This window comes from Aulostomus chinensis, chromosome 20, assembly GCF_037954235.1.
Source record: "Aulostomus chinensis isolate RoL2024-O1b breed Wild chromosome 20, RoL_Achi_v1.0, whole genome shotgun sequence".
NCBI lineage: Eukaryota > Metazoa > Chordata > Actinopteri > Syngnathiformes > Aulostomidae > Aulostomus > Aulostomus chinensis.
Genome location: NC_141339.1, coordinates 14,176,308 through 14,197,395, shown reverse-complemented (window position 1 = coordinate 14,197,395; position 21,088 = coordinate 14,176,308). Strand labels below are relative to the sequence as shown.

The 21,088-nt window shown below is 42.1% G+C and overlaps 1 protein-coding gene across 2 annotated transcripts in view; it reads left to right on the top strand.

The window, feature by feature from the left end:
- mthfd1l (methylenetetrahydrofolate dehydrogenase (NADP+ dependent) 1 like) overlaps positions 1 to 21,088 on the top strand; it is a 34,754-nt gene that overhangs the window by 3,426 nt on the left and 10,240 nt on the right. For both annotated transcript variants that reach the window (XM_086189434.1, XM_086189435.1), the window contains 18 exons: positions 178 to 302; positions 777 to 877; positions 1,334 to 1,470; positions 1,587 to 1,701; positions 1,785 to 1,852; positions 1,947 to 2,044; positions 2,195 to 2,368; positions 2,518 to 2,654; positions 3,717 to 3,763; positions 4,176 to 4,283; positions 4,492 to 4,566; positions 5,167 to 5,269; positions 6,825 to 6,901; positions 9,096 to 9,236; positions 10,497 to 10,565; positions 15,214 to 15,325; positions 20,466 to 20,605; positions 20,825 to 20,866. In XM_086189434.1, coding sequence (XP_086045560.1) covers positions 178 to 302; positions 777 to 877; positions 1,334 to 1,470; positions 1,587 to 1,701; positions 1,785 to 1,852; positions 1,947 to 2,044; positions 2,195 to 2,368; positions 2,518 to 2,654; positions 3,717 to 3,763; positions 4,176 to 4,283; positions 4,492 to 4,566; positions 5,167 to 5,269; positions 6,825 to 6,901; positions 9,096 to 9,236; positions 10,497 to 10,565; positions 15,214 to 15,325; positions 20,466 to 20,605; positions 20,825 to 20,866 — 1,869 coding nt within the window. The remainder of the gene's footprint in view (positions 1 to 177; positions 303 to 776; positions 878 to 1,333; positions 1,471 to 1,586; positions 1,702 to 1,784; positions 1,853 to 1,946; positions 2,045 to 2,194; positions 2,369 to 2,517; positions 2,655 to 3,716; positions 3,764 to 4,175; positions 4,284 to 4,491; positions 4,567 to 5,166; positions 5,270 to 6,824; positions 6,902 to 9,095; positions 9,237 to 10,496; positions 10,566 to 15,213; positions 15,326 to 20,465; positions 20,606 to 20,824; positions 20,867 to 21,088) is intronic.

Below are 21,088 nucleotides of genomic sequence, written 5' to 3'. Positions count from 1 at the left end.
ATTTGCGATGAAGTAGTTTTACAGCAGAAATAAAAACAAATTACAACCTGGAGATTTACTCATGTAGGCAGTTAAATTTTGTAATGAACGACAGGGCATCTTTCAATGAGGTTGATGTTATGAAAGCAACATAGCTCCATACCCAGGCCTCATCATCTCCGTCCGTGACTTGTGTAGATTGTAGAGGAGGTGTTGAAGCTGAATGAGGACCCCAGTGTGCACGGTGTCTACCTCCACCTTCCCCCTGCTTCTCTCACGAGTAAAGTACTCAGCACTCTCAACCCTGAGAAGGACATTGACGGGTAAAAACCTGCACGACCTGGTTCAGTATTTATTTCCCATAAAGAATTGACTTCTGTTGGTTTTCACATCACGCTGACTTCTCGTGCCTTTCGAAGAATGTTCTTCTTCAGCATGTCAGGAGTGGACGTTCTCCGTCCCGACAGATTAAAATGCATTTCACCACATGCTGCGTCTGATTAAGTCCTAATTAGAAAAGGCTGAACAGAATTTTAGAAATGGTGAGTTTGTGCTTTCAGCAGTTGAGTAAATGAGAAAATTAGCAAGGCACCCTTTATAATCTTCCAACCCACCAGAACTGGTACAGTTGAGGACAAAGTACACAAAGCAAGTTCATGAAAAAAACACTTGAGCTCTACACTCATGACATTTCATACTCTTGGTTTATGCAGAAGTATAGGGGTAGCATGGCTCATACAGAAATCATGAAAGGTGCCACATTTTACAATTGTAATGATATAGTTGTTTTTGAATAGGATTTCGCTTTTGAATATGGGCCGCCTGGTACAAGGAGACATGTACCGGGGCTTTGTGCCACCTGTAGCCAGCGCTGTTGTGGATCTGCTGAAGCAACATGGTGAGTTCGCCACAAGAGAGTTCTTTTCTTAATGATTGTTGACAGGAAAATGGGGTGTACTCACAATGGCCTCGAAAGGGAAATGTTTCAAAAGTCATCAGAGATTTTGGCATTGTAGAAAGTGGCTGCTTCAGCAGGTTACCTCCGGAACTGGAGACCACAACCAGGGTTCAGAGGGCAGGGTTAAAAGGGCAGCTGTACATTGGGGACATGGCTATTTTCAGTACCCCTGATACAGCTAGTGGCGATTTACTGTGGTAGATGTTTGTGAACTGGGTGAATAATCTGTCAATATAAAGCCTATTGGTGCTAGTTTTGGAAATATCATGTCAGTAATTACTATCACCTTGATGCCCCATGCTATAAATATTCCAGGTGCAAATAATCTGAATTCATGTAAATATGGACTATTTAATCTTGACTGTGTGGTTTTGATTTGTGCACATTTTTTAACAGATGCTCCTTTAGAAGGAAGAACGGTGTTGCTGATAGGAGCTGAAGGACCCCTCGGTGTGGCCCTGCAGTGCCTGATGGAAGGGAGCGGAATGGTGGCTCTCAAAAGTCACTGGAGTTTCAAAGGCTTACAGAGACAGGTGTTTTTGGAGATGTGGGACATCTCTGTGTTCGACCACATGGAGTCCACTTTTTCACAGTTGATATCATAGAACATGATTAGTTCGATCTTTTGAGTCATCCACTCTTTTCCCAGGTGATGCAGGCTGATGCTGTGGTCTTGTTCGGTGCAGGAGAGGATGTTGATATTCCACCCACCTGGGTCAGACCAGGGGCTGCTGTCATCCGCTGCGACCTCACTCTGGAGACAGGTATTTTCCTCATGCCCTCTACACACCCATTTAACTTTTTTCGCATGCATGTTTTAATTGACATGTGCATTCACCTTCCTCAGATGAAGATGCCCCTGAGATATCTTCAAAGTCAGGGTTGGGCTATCTCACAGCAGCTTACAGGATACAGGTGTGCACTTTTGTTATATTTACCTTTCTTATTTTGTTGTTCATCTTCCCTTTTATTGATCTTTTTTCTTGTTTCACTCCTTTTTCTCTACAAGAATGTGGTGAATAGTAGCAGTCAGTGGCTCCAAGAGCAGCAGTACAAACCGTGGAGGCTGCGCAGCCTGAAACTTCAGCCCCTGACTCCTGTACCAAGGTATCTAGCAGCTGTGTCTGAAACATAATGCTCTCTGGTGAATCTGTGATAAACCATGCGGAATTAAGCAAGATCTACACATTTTTCTGTCACACTGATTTATTTTGCAGATTTGTGTATCATGGAATAATGTTTTCTTTCCTTTGCCAGTGACATAGAGATTTCCAGAGCTCAGACACCCAAACCAGTTAACCAGCTGGCTGAGGAGACAGGTTTGTTGCCTGAAGAGCTTGAAACTTATGGCAGAAACAAAGCAAAGGTCCGCCTCTCTCTATTAGACCGCCTCCATACGCAGCCTGATGGGAAATATGTGATAGTTGCTGGGTAAGTTTTACTGTCTAATATTGTTTTTGATAGCTCTTTTTTTTTTGTGACATTTAGGAAGAGAGCCTTCAAGCCCTCAAGTAATGAGGAATGTCACATTATGAAACCCAAAATTTGAAATTCAATGCTTTACATTTCTCTGGTTACAGTATAACTCCCACCCCACTCGGCGAAGGTAAAAGCACCGTGACAATCGGCTTAGTTCAAGCCCTGTCAGCCCACCTCAAGCTTAACTCCTTCGCTTGCCTCCGACAGCCTTCCCAGGGACCCACCTTTGGGGTTAAAGGTCAGCGCTGCATATATTACTCCCTATGCTATTAATACATAATGTGTTCTGTTTGGAAAATGTGTTTTACATAACCGTTCATTCAGTTGAGATTTTAATTTTAACCTTGTGCTTCCGCTCTACATTTACACATTTCTACTTATAGGGATAATAGACGATAACGATCCTTTTAAATCCATGAAAACTGTCCTCTTTAGATACAAAAGGGACACAATATAGCAACTGTTGATCTGTCGGCCCAGTTTTGCTCAAGTGTCTTCCTCTTTGTTCATCAGTCGTGGCTTATGATGAAGAAACAATTCAGTATTCGTTATTTTTAGGCTTCTCCAAATATTTTGGAAATGAAATGAATAGAAGGTGATTTTTTTCACATCCACAATTTGATCATGTTGTTTTCAGTATGTACACATCAGATCAACTTATTTTCATACAGATCAGATATTGGCCATCTACCGTCGGCCATCTGCCTCATCAGTGTTAGAATATCAGGGTATTTGAAATTGTCCCAAAAAAAGGAATCCAGTCTCATTCAACCCCAACATGAACACATTTTCTTTACACTTTTTTTTTTTGTCAACGAAGATGTTCAGTCAGTTGATGGTGTATCAAGAAGGGTTGAATCACGGGAGAAAGTCTCACGAAAAAGTCCATTTTTGTCTTGCTTCCTACTTTATTGCTCTGTATTTAGATATATAGTTCTTATCCCCCAAAATACTTTTTCTTTTTCTTTTTTAAAAAAAAATCTCATTAACACCCCCCATACACTTGTTAGTTGTACTATAAAAAGCTTTTAATTTTGGAAAGAAAATCTTTTTGTTTTGCCTCGGTGCAAATACACAGAGTAGGAGAAGTACAAGGCCAAAAGCAGACAACCAGCAGTTGTTCATGTATCACGTAACTGTTTGATGAGATTTGTGAGTGTGCGGCTGGGCATTTCATCCACTGTTACATTTAGTGACAGGATGGGGAGGTTCACTCAGAGTTCAGCGCTCAGCACTCCTCCTTTGTGGGTCCCTGTCCTGTTGTCTGCCTCTGACTGTGCTGCCTCCTCTTTGTGTCTAGGGGGAGCTGCAGGAGGTGGATATGCCCAGGTCATCCCCATGGAGGAGGTAAGGCACACAGACTCACTCAGCACTCCCTCGCTGCTGCAAAACACATAAAAATCCCCCTAAAACTGTGGCGTAACTCTGACTAAAGGCAGTGACTGTAAAACTGATGGGGGTGCGATTTGATTGAAGAGGGAAGGATGTATGTTTATTGTATAAATGGGTTCTGAGAGTCTAAATTGAGTGTTTTTGTTTCTTTTTGATTGAGTGTCTCGCGTCACACAGAGAGCATGTAGCATAATATTTACACAGACGTAAGCCATGCGATCAAAGCTGCGTGTTGTTCTAGCTTTGATCACAGTGTGTTCATTTTAATGGTTAGGAAATATATTCTCACATTCCTCCACACGAATCATATGGTGTTTTCTCTTTTGTAACCACTTCACCTCACATACCCCTTTGTCTCACACTTCAGTTTAACCTCCATCTGACTGGCGACATTCATGCCATCACAGCAGCCAATAACCTGGTTGCAGCAGCCATCGATGCCAGGATGCTCCACGAGGCAACCCAGTCAGACAAGGTGACCGTGTGATGACTTCACACAGTAAAAACTGGCTGACCTGCATGATCATTGTTAAGATCCCCTTAAAAATTTTGCCTGAAATGTCTCAATGACATGAGAAAATAATCATTCTTGCAGGCTTAATTGTACTTGACACCTTGGATGTACTTTGATAATGCAGTTATACCCGCATATTCATGTCGTTTTATTGTCTTATACCTCCAAGGCACTGTTCAGTAGACTGGTCCCCTCTGTAAATGGAGTCCGAAGATTTTCTCCCATCCAGATTTCCAGGCTTCGTGTAAGTCTGGACACTGCAGAGTCACAATGACTCACGTCAAACACAGGCCCACATGGTTTTGGCCACTAGGGGGCCTCAGTTAGCCTATTTGAAAGTTTCCTCAACTTGTCCACATCTCCAAATATTTGTTGATTATTTGTGAAGCTCCTGTCTGTTTATGTTAGTCGTACTACTTCATGTTGGGTTTATGAAGGCTGTCTGACTAGGTCAGATGCATATGACAAATATTGTAGTTAAGGAGAAGAGAGAAGTTGGAGCATTTTTTTTTTGTTTTTATTGTCTCAACCAACTCTTAAAAGCACAAAAACCTTTATCGGTCTTAATAGATAAGAGATGAAAACAAGTTGTTTTTAAACAGAGAATTCCTCAGTAAACCTTATTTCACCACAACTGTAGGCATAATACTTGTCCTGTCAGTGTGGAAATGCCAAGAACTACCCTCTGTTCAGTACAGATAAAATACAAGCATAATATTCACAAAATGTCAAATAAAAGATTACTTCCAGTAAAAAAGCTGGGAGCAACACAGCTTGTTACAAAATGTTTGGAACCGAGTCTTAAAACTGGACCCAACAATCACTTCTCTGTCTCTGATTCCAGCGTCTTGGCATCAACAAGACGGACCCCGCTTCTCTCACGCCCCAGGAAGTCACCACCTTTGTCCGTCTTGACCTCGATCCCTCCAAGATCACCTGGCAGAGAGGTAGGACTCTAAAGACAGACCTGTTCGGTGTTGAAATACATTCCATTCTATGTGGTGTGTGTCACACAAAACAAATGAAAAGCATCATCTGCAACCTCACAGGTGTTCTGTAGAATCAAGCCTCACATTTTAAAAAGCTTTTCGTCGTGATGTTTAATGGAACGTAAATGTCACTGATGCATCAGGCAGTGTAATACACTGTTTACCTAAGCCTGGGTGGTGTGAGCTGACTCAGGACTCAAATATACCAGGTTGTCCATGACGCTTAACGTGAGCATAGCGTCAGCCGCTGCAGTCAATAATGATGCATCTAATGAAAACACATAGAGGAAGGTATCTTTGGAGGATGGTGTGAAAACATCCTGTAAACAAGAAAAGAATAACAATGACATTCGTCAAAAAGAGGGTAAAAATTCCTTTCCTCACATTGGCCAGTTCGAACATGCTTTAGAAGCTACTACACTTCATCCCCGTTTTGGAGCCCAGCCTTTTTTAGGAAGGAAATCATTGTAATCACTTGGAGCGGTTACTGAACACGTTTGCCATGTGAGACATGCTCCTCCAGGCATTTGAAATGATAAAATCTCTCTAGAAATTGCTCGGTTTGCGTTGCAGGGCAGGTGGAAGATTCAGAACGCACTACATCTCCAGTGTCCTGGAGGTGCGAATGATATCAGTCCTCAAGTTTTGTGAAACCTGAGATGTTGTGCCTTTTCTTTAACACTTGATCCTCTGCGATAACTTTTGATGGACATCCAATGGTCTGTAAACTATTTTGCCATCCAAGTAATTTCACATGTAACCTTAAACTGAGTTTCTACTCATGCAAAATCTTCTCTCGATGAAAGTTGTTTTTAACAAAATTTACTTGCCCTCAAATTGAGATTTCACATTTTTATGTTGAAGCTGTCATTACGGTAACTGGATAATCAATGTGGGGAAAAAAAGTGTCTTGAATGGTAGCATGTTGGTTTTAGCTCGTCATTGAGAACAACCAGGCAGGTGCTGCTATGACTGATGGGATATTTACTGCAGCGGCTCCAGAGGGCATTCTCAAAACACAAACCCCGGAGATTAAAAACAGATTTACCGCCTGATGCTGTGCGGGTGTGACTGCATGTCAGTGTGTTCTTGAAGCAAGCCATGTTTTTCCACTTTGCTTTTCATTCCGAATGTGGTTCAAGTCTGACTGTTAACAACAGCAAAGCCAAAGAGTAACCGTCTCTAGCCACATTATCAGCGACTGGGTCGTGTGCTGCGTGAGCGAACCTTTAAGTGGGATATCCCCCATAGAATAAGCACGTATGAATGTGTGAAAACAAAATAAGAGATAAGACTCACTCCATTTTGGTCTCAGTGTGTGTGTGTGTGTGTGTGTCTGTGGATGTGATCATCTGTTACACAGCATATGTGGAAATGGATTTTACAGCTTGTCAGGTTCAGGCTATAAAAGCATAAATCTTTGAGATATCGGATCGAGTTCTGTTGTGAGGTAAACGTGTAGATTTATGTGGAGCACTGCAGGAAATTAAACTTTTTCCTCTTTGTGTTTCAGTGGTTGATACAAACGACCGTTTTTTGAGGAAGATCACAGTGGGACAGGCCAGCACTGAAAAAGGACAGATCAGAGAGGTATGCAGCAAGGCTTAAGAATAAAAAACACATGGATGCAGCTTCACGATAACCGAAATATGAGCAAATTTTCTTTTGGATTAAGGCTTCCACCGTAAGTTCCATTCTTCTTTCACTGTGAATATGCGCTCATTCAGTCACACAGAGGCACAAACACAATGGTGGTTACTGTAGTTATTCAGTTGCAGAGGATTTGCTGGTGGGTGTATTTTGCATTACAGTGTATTATTGATATGATTATTGTTCCCTTTCTCTCCCACACACACATTTGTACAGGATTCTTGTCAATCACAGGACAGTCATTACTTCCGAAGCTTCAAGGCCGTTTCTGACTCTGGAGGATTATGCGCAAAACATTTGAGTTATTTTCATGACCGTTGGTTGAAAGGGTGAAGCTGCAGCTAAATTAAAACTCTTTTACTTTGGAGGCAATGCCAGGAATTTTTTTTTCCCCCTATACATTAAAAGATACTTACAGAGGTTTACGCTCTGTTGTTGTTCCTTGCCCAAACCTGAACTATCACACCCAGTTACCTACCGTAACTCTAACTCCCATGGCGTTACACCCAGGATGCAGAAGAATGACTATTTAAATATTGCCCAATAGCAAGCCTGCAATGCTCCGGTAAGCCAGACAATCCCTTACCAAAACTAAACTTGAACCAAATTCCAACCTTAAACTCTAAACCAGGGGTCCCCAAACTTTTTCTGTGATGGCCACATAACTTTCCCCTTCTCTGATGGGGGGCCGGGGTCAGTTTGTAACAGAAAAGGTGTGACGATCGCAGGGGTGCCTAAACGTAAAATGTATTGTTTTCCAGAAAACCACACAACCAAAAAACCCTCTCTGGGTTCGGGTGTAGGATTTTTTTCTGGGGGTTGCCAGATAGGGGCACAGACTGCAGAACGGTGGAATAGAATGTCACGCTCTATGCGTGTATGAAATAGTTACGAACTGACTGTGTGTTCATACCAAACGGCAATGCGAATTTTCGCGTCGCTTTATTCGCGAATGACGTGAATATAAACATATTGATCCAGCGATCAAATTCGCGCGAATAAAGCGACGTGAAAATTCGCGAAAAAAAATGAAAATAATTCATAGCTAGCTATCAATTTTATTATCAAATACAAATACACATATATGGAAGAAAAAATCTTGTTCAGGGGGTGGGGCCAAATGTGGAGGCGGGCCGTAGTTTGGGGACCACTGCTCTAAACCATGTTTGAACCCTTAAATTGACTTCTGAAGGTGTCTCAGAAGGTGAAGCATCCTTGTTTCCCCAAGTGTCCCCGTATAAAGCAAGTCTGCTCCCCTTGCCTCTTCCCATTCCCGTCTCCCCTGTCTAGGAAAACCCCCAGATGTTTTTCACCCATATGTCTGTAATAATGACAGCCGAATGAAATCCCGTAAATAAACATTTCACCTCAATGGGAAGCACGTTGGTCTAAGTGAAAGCAAATATTTTAAGAAGGAGAAAAATGACCCACCCATCCTTTGACACACACACACACACACACTTGGAGCAGCCTCTGGACTAGTTCAGCATATGCTTACATTTACCACCATCGGTTTGTTCTTTGGTTTTCCCTTTTATTCCTCTGTCCTCCACCTTCCGCCTCTGCTGGATACACTATAGCCCCCGAGGGCATTAGAACTGGGAGTGGGAACAGAAATGTGTCCCTCAGTGGCTTGATGTGGTTTAAGGTGTGTTACTGTTTTTTTTGAGCAGCAGAATAGAGACGTCTGTGGTTTTCTTTACATTCCCTGTGCGTAGTCCTCACTCATCCATTCACGCTCGGTTCTCTGTCAGTTCGTGTTAATTTGACATCAAGGAAAGTCATATCAGAATAAGTTAAACTGATTTGTTTTACTTTGTCCAAACTTAACTTGTCAAAATAAAGCCAAGGAATGGCCAGTAAGATGAATGAAGAAACACTGTGGTGTATCAAGATTTGTTTCTTGTCTGCCAGTCGTTGTTGAAACTTTTCTTTCGACAATTATGTTGCAACATCAGGCCCTCTAGCAGTCAAGAAAACTTTGACAAGATTTCACACAGGAACAACTGTAAAAATACACATTTCTGTCCAAATATTTAATTTTTTAGAATCTATCTGCTGCAGTGCCCTTTGAAGCAACACCTCTTATGGTGTGGTTAAGACTATGGATTGTCTTCCTTTTCTCACTCCCCAGACTGGGTTTGACATTGCAGTGGCCAGTGAGATTATGGCCATCCTGGCTCTGGCAGACAGCCTGAAGGACATGAAAAAAAGACTGGCACGCATGGTGGTGGGGACCAGCCGCTCTGGCCAGCCGGTGACCGCAGAGGACCTGGTATGTGTGTTACTGTGTGGTCTTCTGATTCAAGGAGTGTGAGAACTTCAACCCAGACAGAATCCCAGTCAGTTTATCATTGCGGCATCTCTGCTTTTCGACAGCCAAAGTGTTCAGTAGTCATGTCTCCATGAACACATTTCGAAGTACTGTATTAAAAAAGGTTGATAGACGGTCTTGCCCTCGCTTGAGTTTATTGTTACCTCTTTCAAAAACTAAATTAATGCATAAGATGGAAAGGCATTGCTCAAATGAGCTCTGATGTTGCAGATCTTAGACTCTGATGACTGACAGCCTGTTTCCACTGTTGGCGTTTTCCCGGCTATTTCTTAACTTTGTCTCTTAACAGCGTACAACAAGGCTGATACTGGCTAAACCGGAATTAAAGAACAAATACAACTTGTCTAAGTGAAAGTAATTCCCCCAAGACCTCTCCCCATTTTGCAATGATAAATGGCTGTAGACTGTCGAGATTACCTCTGTTAATTCTTCCCTGTTTGTTAGAGTTGTGTATAAAGTTGCTGAAACCGCTAGCTTCTGAAGAAAATGCACATTTTCCAGTTGCCTAATTCTGCATAGTTCGAAAAAAAAAACAACTTAAAATTCACTTGACAAATGAATGTTTTGTCCCCCTTAACTCAAGTAAATACTGTATTTTGCCTTTAAAACACTCAAGTAAATGCTTTGAACCCAAGAAGACATTGTTCACTGATGCATCACTTTTTTGTAACTTGAAGCTAAAGGTGTCTGATGGCCACTGAGGAGTGACAATGGTGAAATGTCCCAAAAGTGTCTGTTTACAGACTTTCAAGCACATTACCTGGTTTAATTTTTCTCTTCTTAATCAAGCCGTTACGCTTGGGTAATCCACAAAAGCTTTGATTTGAGCTAAAATCAAACAAGCTACAACATTTCTGGTTCGGGTTTATCATGGTAAAAGGTAGCGTAATCGGCCAGCCCATTAAATTGAACAAAATTTGTTTACACTCTTCGACACTTATTCCGTCAAATCAAAACACTTGTGGATTACTGAGCATACAGTGACATAAAGAGGACATGGATTATCCCAGACAATGTGCTTGAGAGTTTGTAAACTGATGTTTTTGGACAAACTCGCTGTTGTTTGTAGTTGGTAGCCATTGGGAGCCACCATTGTTCGGATCAATATAATTTTTTTTGTATGAATGAGGTTACATTTTTTGTTTCGGTTCACATCACTTATCCTTGTTTCCCACCCTCTTCCCATCTGTCAACCTGTAGGGAGTGAGTGGGGCGCTGGCAGTGCTGATGAAAGACGCCATCAAGCCCACTCTGATGCAAACCCTTGAGGTGAGTAAGCACCCAACCACACTTACATAATCTTTATCCTGCTCGGCTAATGAGTTTCTTCTGATGAATATCTTGTAGAATATAAAGGTTGTCAATCCACAGGGACATTGAAAGTGAGCACTAACTGCCCTCCTCCCCTCCTGTCAGAGGAAAGAACGAATGCTCCTCAGAGAGCTTTTAAGACAGGCTGATAGATTTACCTTTTCCTACCCCGGCTCATAAACTTTCACACTGTGTGAAAGACAGGTAGGGCTCTTAGTCCAGGGGCCATATGATCCTGATTCATTCAACTGTCCTCAGGAAACTCATTTGGGTGTGACTACATATACCATAAATCCTCTTGCAATATCTGGTTTTAATTTTGCTTCTGACACATAAGTGTAAGATGTCGCCTAAACATTTCTTGCATGCCCGCAAGCATGTACATACAAATTTTTATATAAGAGGCTCCCTGTGGTAGGAACCTCATCTGACCCTCAAGCTGATGGATGGAGAAATGGAGAGGAGTTGAGTTTGGAGGTTAAATGGATTTAATGAACTGACAACAATCCAAACAATCTGTCTTGGTCCGCCTTCCCTGTACGGCCCACTTCATGGAAGCGCTGACTTCTTAGATGTCTAGACCATTAACTCACGTATCCACTATGGGAGGAAAACATCAAACCATTCATCATCCCTGGGCCTGGTATCATTTACATCCTGGACTTAGTGTTGTCAGTTAAATATGCAGCAATGCCATGGGATCTCCATCAGGAAAATGCATTATCGGACGTCTTCGCACAACCTTTACATAACAACAAATTAGTCAAATGTTATAAAGTTAAAAAAAAGTAGCACATGATAGTTTACATACATTTACATGACAATGTTTGGAGAGGGATGCAGCGATTTATTGGCTCAATATCTGTGATTAACCATTGCTAGTCTGGCGATGTTCATCTGTTGGGTCTCAGTTCAGTGTGGCTATGGGGTACATTCGCTGTCCTACACCACCCTTCTGCAACTGTAGCGCTCTCTATGGCTTGACAATGATATCAGTTATCAGTGAAATTGTAGTTTTTTTCAATATTGTTCTTGAATTTCTGTACCTGTGCATCCCTGATGTGGAGTCAAGAGTGGCGTGAATCTTTTATTACGGTACATTATTGTTCATAACTTTGAGAGTTATTTATCTGAACAAGTTGCAACCCGAAGGCGAACTTACATGTTGTAGTCTGGTGAGTCCACCCAGTGTATTTCAATGTGTAGATTCAGTCTAACCCTTCAAAAAAAAAACAACCCACAGCATGTGTACGTGATGACATGTTGGTGTAGTGGGTCTTTCTACCTGCCGCACAGGCTCTGTCTGTGCTGCATGCAGCTGTGTACCAGCCGTGTGATCCAGCGACTATTCTGGGGCGATTTCAAGCAGAATGTGTTCTCTTTCCCTCAATATTAGTAACTACCACTTCACAGATATACATGTATTTTATTTTTTTAATAAAACTTTAATCATTTTAATTTCAATTTGAATTTTTTTTCCACCACTCTGTTTAATACAAAACAGCCTGGGTCCTTCACGCGTGTAAATGCAGAAACTACACAGAACTTTTAAAGGAAAGATGATACCCGCCTATACAGAAATGTGTCCGTGGGTCGGGGTAGTATCTCCATTTCGCACTGGAAACAACAACAGTTTTGAAAAGTATATTTGCCAACTGAAGCTGAGCCATGAAGCTTATGGTTTATTTTTTAGGTTGATGCTTTCAGCATACACTTTCTGGCAAACTCTTAGTCCACAGCCCAAAAGTTTTCTACATAAGTGTATGTTTCTTTTCTGAGTGATTTTTCGACATGAAAGTTTACAGAAAACACAATGTTATGCAGCCATGCCTCTCATAACATCTTTGTTGTAGGAATATCTTGTTTGTTCTGTTGGGTTTGTACCAGAAAAGTGATTGCACGGAAAAGAAAGCAGACCTTTTCCAGATTAGGTGTTTTTGTGTGTGTAGAGGGAGAGGAGTGTGCATGTTTTTTGTTTTTTTGGAGGAAGTATTGTGGTCCTGTTGTGTGAAACTGTTTCCTGTGTGGTTTTCCTGTGATTCTGGTCAGGGAACTGGTATCTGGACCAGCAGGGCCTCAGAGCTCCATGTGAATTTTCCATGGAGCGCAGACCGCCTGTGCCCTTCTGTGGCCTCTTTGCTTGTGATTGTGTGTTTTGAATTGGAACTCATGTGAATAAAGCTGGCATATGGAAGTTGGCGTGTTAGAGGAAGCATTTCAGTGTTGTTTCAGATGGGTCGGAGTTGCATCACACAAGAGGAACCCTCTACCGGTGTACGTGTCCATTTACGTAGACCTCAGTCATTCTGTATGTTTTCAAACATCCTGTCTACGTGGAATCTCAGGGAGAGGCAGCAGACTGTAGAGCACACAACCCAGTCTTTGACTCCAGCTTTAATCCTCACTCTTTCTTTTATTTATTAGTTTAGTTCTCTTCTGCAGCCAGTCTTGTGGACAGAATACAAGATGCTCAAGAAGAGGAAACGGTGACATGATCTCCATCTTCCTGCTTTTGTTCGTTTCTCTCCCTTGTCCTCCACTTGAAGAGCTGACACATTTGACTTTTCATTTATTTCCACTTTCATCACTTTCATGTGATTGATTTATTTCCTGAATCGTTGTTACTTTATGTACGTAGTCGGAAATATTGAAAGTGTTATGGGGGGGGGGGGGGTCGGTCAAGTAAAGTTCAGGAATTGCAAACACACATGGAAATCCACGTCATTTGTGACGTGCATTACATTTCCGTTGGAATAGCTAGAGGAACGGCTTTTTGAAAAGATGACGTGATTGAAATGCTCTCATTGTGGTGGCGATCTGGAATAAATACATCAGTCTTCTGTTGTTCCTTCATCTCATACTAACTCAGCCAATGTTGCACTGCTGTTTATCCTCGTTGCTTGTATGTATGTGCACGGAGGTGAATCTAGGGGACAGAACGTTCCAACACTCAGCTGTCATGAAAGGTAATTACAGTGCCACATTATTCATTTAAAAGGGGTCGCTGATGGTACGTGTCTCTCTGGACACCAGCACTGTTGCGTTACATGTCACACCTCTGTACGTGGAACGCCAGCATGCTATCTAAAATCACATGATGATGTGGCCTTACGCCAGCTTAAGTGTAAACGAGCAAAGCGTAATTTTCATTGCAGTATTGAAGAATCTCTGAGTAGAAGTGGCTTCAGCCAGAGTGACAGCTGCTGTTAAATGGCTGATTTACTCCTCCGATGGGAGGCTGTTTAGACACAGAGGGAGGGGTATGCAAACAAAAGCTTAGAGATCCTGGAAGGCCTCCCCATCCTTCCGTTTTCTTCCTCTCACTGACTTCACATGCAGCTTAACAATAGTTCCATCAGCTTTTCCCAGTTTTGCAATGGCCGGTAATTTCCCTTTTTAAAAACCGTCATGAGACACAGATCTTTCCTTGGCAACCATGTTCATTGATGCCTCGACTTGTGCATGCTGGACACCCCCCTATTATTCAGTACTAAACAGCAGTGACCCTTTTCACTCGTGAAAAGCGAGATTGTTACGAGTCGTTTATTCCAATGAATTTACTCGACATTGAGTATGTAAATGTAAAAAAACACAATGGTGGGAAATTGCCCGTGATAATTCTAAGGGACCCAAGGTGACATAATTATTCTGTTTAAATTTTATATTTTAGAGTGTGGCTGACATCCTGTGATCTGCATGCACATCTGCATTTTAGGAAAAATACAGTGCAGTACTGAAATGGTAAACCAGGTAAGAGTAAGGTACTGACTCACCACTCGGCTCAAAGGGCTCCATATCAAAACTGAATCTTAGTCAATGGAAGCCAGTGTTGAAGTCATGGTGAACTTTGACCTCTGCAATCTTTTCAGTTCATCCTGGAGTCGCAGTGGACGTTTGAGCTGAGTTTTTTTTTTTAATTATCTCAAGATATTTTGGAGATATCATGTTAACAAAAAATGGAAGGGATGGACTCCCTGAAAACACATATCTTAATTAACCATTATCAGAATTAGGCTGTCAGTATTGGTCAATCCATGTTCATCTGTCATATTTATATGGAACAAAACTGTGTTAGAGGAAATTGGAATTTAATTCGAAAAAGAAAATGAACGGGATCCTGGTTATATCTACAATTGTGCAGCCTTTTTGTTGTAGATTGTTAATGAAAAAAGTAGTCGTCAGTTGCTTTTTTTGCAGCTTTACAAATCGGGATCTCCTGTTCACTGCAGTGAGGCTACTCCCAATGTAAATATTATCTAAAAGTATTTTCACTTGTCTGAGTGCCTGGCAGTGATAAATTTACACTTGAAGTGTGTGTGTGTGCGTGCGGAGTATGGGGTAATCCTCATCTGCACCGGGAAGAAGCCTGGCCCACAGTCAAGCTGGCATTGCTTGTGAAGTACCTCTTAACTTGTGGCCGCTGTCTGAGCGAAGACACAGCCAGCCAAAGGGCATCCACACTCTCATGTTTATCTTGGATGTCTGACTGACAGTTGTTCTATGAAAGGTCTGGTTTAGTTCTAATTTGAATGTGTGTCTGGGTGAGTTGCTGTGGGTTACTCTGTTTTCTTAATTCCTGCGTGTTTGTGTGCCACTCTTGTTGCAGGGTACGCCAGTGTTTGTCCACGCTGGGCCTTTTGCCAACATCGCCCATGGCAACTCCTCGGTGCTCGCAGACAAGCTGGCTTTGAAGCTGGTCGGACGGGACGGCTTTGTGGGTAAGAGCACATAGTCCGTGCATATTGATGACACGCACTCAAAAGCAGCGGCAGCAGACAACAAGATGTTAGCTGTCCAGGCATCTCAGATGTGCAGGAGCTTCAGGGCAGATTAAACTAGAATTTACCCCAGCCATAAACCTTCCCTCTATTGCAACCTTTGGCCTACATTCATCTCTGCTCTGGTGGTGTTCTACCTGCATCTTGTTGAGTTGGAGTACTGCACAACTTTCTAGGAAACTGGTGGAAAGATTGCGTAAAGAAAGACAGAGGAGGGGAAGGAAGTAGATTGATAATCTTAAGAGCCTCTGGAATGCTTTACAGTAAACTGCACTAATCCCTTCAACGTCAGAGAATATTTGGGTGTTTCCTCTTTTTTTTCCTCCATCTGTCCCACTGTTTTCTCCCTGTCTTCATCTGCTTTGGCAGCAGAAACATGTGTGGAATGTGTGTAGTTTCTCAGGTGAACTTGATGTGCATGCAGGTTCACCCTCCGGTCCACTTTTTTGTAGGAAAGAAAACAGGTCAAAGGGCGAGCGGGCACTCATGCTGTCATCTGTGAGACAGGCCAGTGAGTAGGCAGCATGGGTGAAGAGTTGGGTTTCACAACACTGAGGCAGCGAGGCTTCACTTCTCTGCCTCATGTGTTTTCCATCCGTCCATCCTCTTCCTCTCCTCCTTGACTGTCTGGGGCCCTGTTTTTACCATATTGCAGAAGTCGTGGACAGAATATTGGAATTTTCTAGTAAGACCTGAATCCATTAGTAATCACGGAGTATGAAAAAAAAAATGTTGTTTTCCCCTCCATGTTTCTAAAGGAGAGGGGTCATCAGGAGGCCGTACTTCTATGTAAATTTTTCAAATGGTCTTTATCCATCAACACTTCCTAATGACGAAACATGCTTGGATCGTAAAACATAGAATTTGGGTAAAAACATAGTCTGGAAAAAAAAATTACAACAGGTTTCATAGGGCACTACCTGTCTGTGATTGTTACTTGACTCTCAGGTATGTGAGGAACTCAACCTCCCTCCTTTTCCTCCCCCGGCAGCTGGGTTACATGTAACCCCCTCTCACTTCCTTTCCCTGCCACTCCCTCCCCTCCTCTTTTTTCTCTTAGGCTTCTTTTACTGAGCAAACATTGGAGCTCACCAAAGGTCGCGAAATATTTCTGCACATCTTATCTCTTTTGTCAAGTCGCCTCATTGTGTGATGGAGTTGTATTGTCACACTAGATAATAAATCTGGTTTTGTGTTTTAATTTGCTTTGGCCTCGAATCAGGAAGTTACATTTTTGTCTGCTTATTAGCAGACTCAGTTCATCAAAATCTGACCACTGGAAGTGTACCGCATGAGTCAAAGAAGACCCTTTAAATGTGGTGGGAAGGTGTCATTTTTAAGATTCTTCATTCATGTGCAGAACAATTTCTATACAGGCTACACACAGCATGGTACTGTCATTCTAATGACGTACGCTGTGCAGGCATGCTAAATCCCCCTTTCCACTGGCCAAAAAAAGTGCTTACTTTAACACCAGGCTCTTGTCTGCAATGGAAATGGGTTTGATCGACATTCAGTTGTGGGTCAAATTACCCTGCCGTAGACGTGGGTGTTTAACATCTCGAGCACTGATCTGCAGCCATGTTCACATCACTAAACTCGGGTGAACATAATATTTCCATTTGTCTGCAGTCAAGTTGCACTCGGACATCGTTCAGTTGGCTTTTAGTTTGAAAAACTTACTGAGCAGATCATCTAAACTGAAACATGACCACCAAACACAGTGCCCTATTTTACTCTACCGTTTGTTTACCCTTTATTTCAGAACTTTTGCAATGTCAAGCATAAAACAACAAAAATCAGAAAGGCAACTTGGAATGGGAAAGGGTTAGGTCACCTGTTGCTTGTGGGTTCACTTAATCCCCATGCTAATTTTGGGGTAAAAATTGTGTGGTGCAGGGTTGTTATTGCTCGGATGATTAGACCAAACTTTAAAACAAAAACTGCTTAAATAGCTGTGACCTTTGCTTGAAGAAGTGCACACAGCAGACAGCAAATAAAGACCATGAACTCTGTATGAACCCACTGAAGGACGTGGGGGTTTATATGAACAAACTCATAGCTGTGCTTCATCATCCTCTTTATTATTGTGGCTTTTTCAAGTCACTTTGGAATCTGGACCTAAAATGGGGAAAAAAGAAATGCTGCTTTTGGAGGTAGCCGTCGGTGGTGAGGGGATGAATGAGACATTCCAGATGTGAGGGATTCTTGTCATTAACAGTTGGGAGTATTGGACGCAGATGCACCCCCACCCCCCCACGATACTATCATGCTAAGATTTCCCACACTGAAAAACCACTGTTAGATAGAGCGACAAATCATGTGGGCTTTTGGAGAAGTGGTCTCTAGGAAGATGCATGTAAACCCACCCCTCCACCCCACCCAAACCTCCAACTGGCTTTAGTTACACCAGAAAAATAAACCCTGTTGTTTCATCTTATTTTACTTATTCAACAAACAATGCCAATTTTGATGATGGACTCAGAAGTGTACAAAGTGACTAATTAAAGACCATATTTTCCCTATAATGTTTTTAATACCATCAGCAAATTAGAATGACGTGGACCCCGGATATCGTGGAGGAAATTCATGTTTTTCTGAAATTTCGTAGCAAAATTGATAAATGTCTGATTAGATTTACATCAGATCAATAAAATTAAATGTCTTATTGAATACAGGGTTATTCAGAAATACAAAGACCTCATTGTTGAACAGAAAATAGATGGTCATGATGATCTCTGCTACTTCCTGTCCGCGTTGGTGGGTATTTTTATTGGCTTGGATGCCAATACTGAAGCTTTGCTCTCTTCACTTGCCACACCACCAATGTTCTTGCTCTCTCTCTCGCTCTCTCTGCAAAGTTCAAGGTTGTCACACAAAACAGGAAGCTGGAGAGTGTTTCCCCTCAGGTCGACCCCCTGCTCTTTGTAACATATTAGTGTCAGGCACATCCTACCTTGCTGTTGTTACTTTGTGTATAAGAATATGATTTGATCGTTTTGATCATCTGCCAGCTGGTTAAGGGTTCAAAGTGCAATGACTGCCTGTCAGTAGTCTGCAGCCAAAGTCATTCTTTTGCTATTTACGAGGAGGGACTTTTTAAAGTCAGGGAATAGTCAAAAAGTCATGGGGGGTCAGGGAAAAGTCAGCCCAGCTCCCCAAGCCACTGTACCGTCCAATGAAAATGTCCTTGTCCAAGGAAGAGTTCAGTTCCCTTTTCTCTTGATTTTAAGTCTCAGACAAGTTTCCCGCCCCCAAGTGAAGTCCAGTTCCTTTGACCAGGCATGGTACTCTTTCTTTCCCCTGGCATGATTGGAAGAGGTAGAATTCAGCACGTTGCTTTGCCGGCATTATCTGCTGCCTCCCCAAAATTGTCACCTGAAAATGGCAGAACCGCATAATCTACAAATCTCGGAACATCTCTCCAGAACTAATCCGAATGAGCCATAAAGTCAGGAATGGTACATTCACGAACTCCGTGCTGTTCTCCGTTGCACTGATGCCGCAGCGCTTTTTCAAAAACAGCGCTGGTGACGTATGCACAGCTCAGTGATGATGTAAGTGTGTGCCCAGGCCATGTCACATAGCCCGGAGCCATGTGAGTGCAGGCCAGTGGGGGAGTGGGGAGGAGGGATAGACGTGCCTCAGCATGATGCCAGATAACCGGGCCAAGTGAAAGCTATACACACTTGATATGATAGCTGCTATCTGTTGTGATAGATTTATTCAGTGAACATTTGAGGGGACTAAAGATGCTCTTTCAAGTTTGCATTTTATTCATTTAAAATCTGTGAACACTCCCCGAAACCCCTAAAAGATACAAACATAACCTTTGTAGAAAAAAGTGCTTCACAACAAAGAGAGAGGAGCACTGAAAACGTACTAGAAGAATACTAAAATCATGTTGAAAGAGTAGATTGAGAAGGTAATAAAAACCACAATGCATTTCATAAGAAGGGCATTAAACTCAAACTACAACAAAAACTTGTAAAATAAATCAAACACAGGAAATTACACAGTGCACTAAAAGAAGCAAAGAGCAAGTGCAAATCTAAGTCTAAAGTAAAGGAATGTTACAAGCTTTCTTATGAAAATGTTTTCTAGGCATTTTTTGAGAGGTTTTTTTTTTTTTTTCCCCTAAGTGTGGTTTGGCTGTTGCAAATGCATTTAGAGTTTTCAGATCAAATCACATGTAGTTTAGTAAACCATCTACTTTACTGTCCACATACTTTACATTTCTGACAGGAAATCACTGTATTTGCTGGCCAGAGGGGTGTCTGTCTTCTCTGGTCAAAGAGTCCACTAATCCCGATAATTCCACTGGATTTCATTGATAATCGTGTCACATGTCTTGTATATTACATAAAACCTGTCTTGAAGTCTTGTGGTTGTTTCATGTTGTGTTATCAGAGCACTAGAAGGGAAGGCTACCTCCCGATCCTCGCTACTCACAAGACAACTGCACCACAGTTTGTTTAGACACAGGCTCAGATGTGTTTTTTCTGTACATGAAGTAATAGTTTTTTTCCCCACAGAGCTCAGGTGTATTAACTAGACTAAATGAGGACTTGGGAAAACACACCAGAAAGTTGATAAAACCTCCCGAAACAGGTTTGGTATGAAATAAGACTACCAGCAAGTGTTGTAGTACAGTGGTGTCTCACACATCCCACTCAACAAGTAACAGGAAACCTTATCGTTACAAGACTGCCCTTCCAGGTGGACTATTTGCTTTGTTTGGAGCCCATTCAAGAGGCCAGTGTGTTAGGCCGCCCATATCAGAGGCCCTCTGTCTTTGGGAGCCCACAGCGAAGCCATCACTCAGTGTGTTACTGTGTTGGACCCGTATCCTCTCTTAAAAGATAACAGACTGAACTCACATGTGGATGAAGTCATCTTGGGCTCGGACTGTTAGTGGAGCTTCTCTACTTTCTCTCTCTGCTTGGTGCTGCGAGTTTCAAAAGGAAACATGCCAACAAATGTTGCTTATTCAAATATACTTAGATTATCCAAACTGATACTTACTACGCTTGTGTTTCGCCGAGCTCCTATAAAAATATTCCCATCTTGTAACTCGCAGTAACTGAAGCTGGTTTTGGAGCAGACATCGGGATGGAGAAGTTCTTCAACATCAAATGTCGGGCTTCGGGTTTGAGGCCCAATGTGGTGGTGCTGGTTGCAACTGTTAGAGCGCTAAAGATGCATGGCGGAGGCCCAAACGTAAGTGACCACGACACACTGGTTCCACAGAAACGCTTCTAAACAATTTGAATTCAGTATTTTAGCCTTCGATTTTCACTTGTGAAGATGCCTTGAGTTCATTGAGAGGCCTTCTATAAATAAATCATTTATTTATAAAAGGCTATAATCATTGAGGATAGAGTATTTTGTGTTTGCATGTATGGCTGTGATCAATTCATGTCTTGTTTCTGTTGTCAGGTGTCAGCAGGCACTCCTCTTCCCAAAGAATACATTAATGAGGTATGAGTACACACATGCACAAACACACAAATATAAACACTTAACATGAAGCCGGGTTCATGGTTTATTAATCGATGTTGACCTGAGGGCTGTGACATCACCAATCAGTCATTAAAATAGCTGCCCAGACCTGTTTTATTACATTTGGTGGTAAAGGTCAAGATGGTTAAGAGAGAATTACCGCTATTTAAACTCATTAGTCAAGGCAAGGCTGGAATTAAG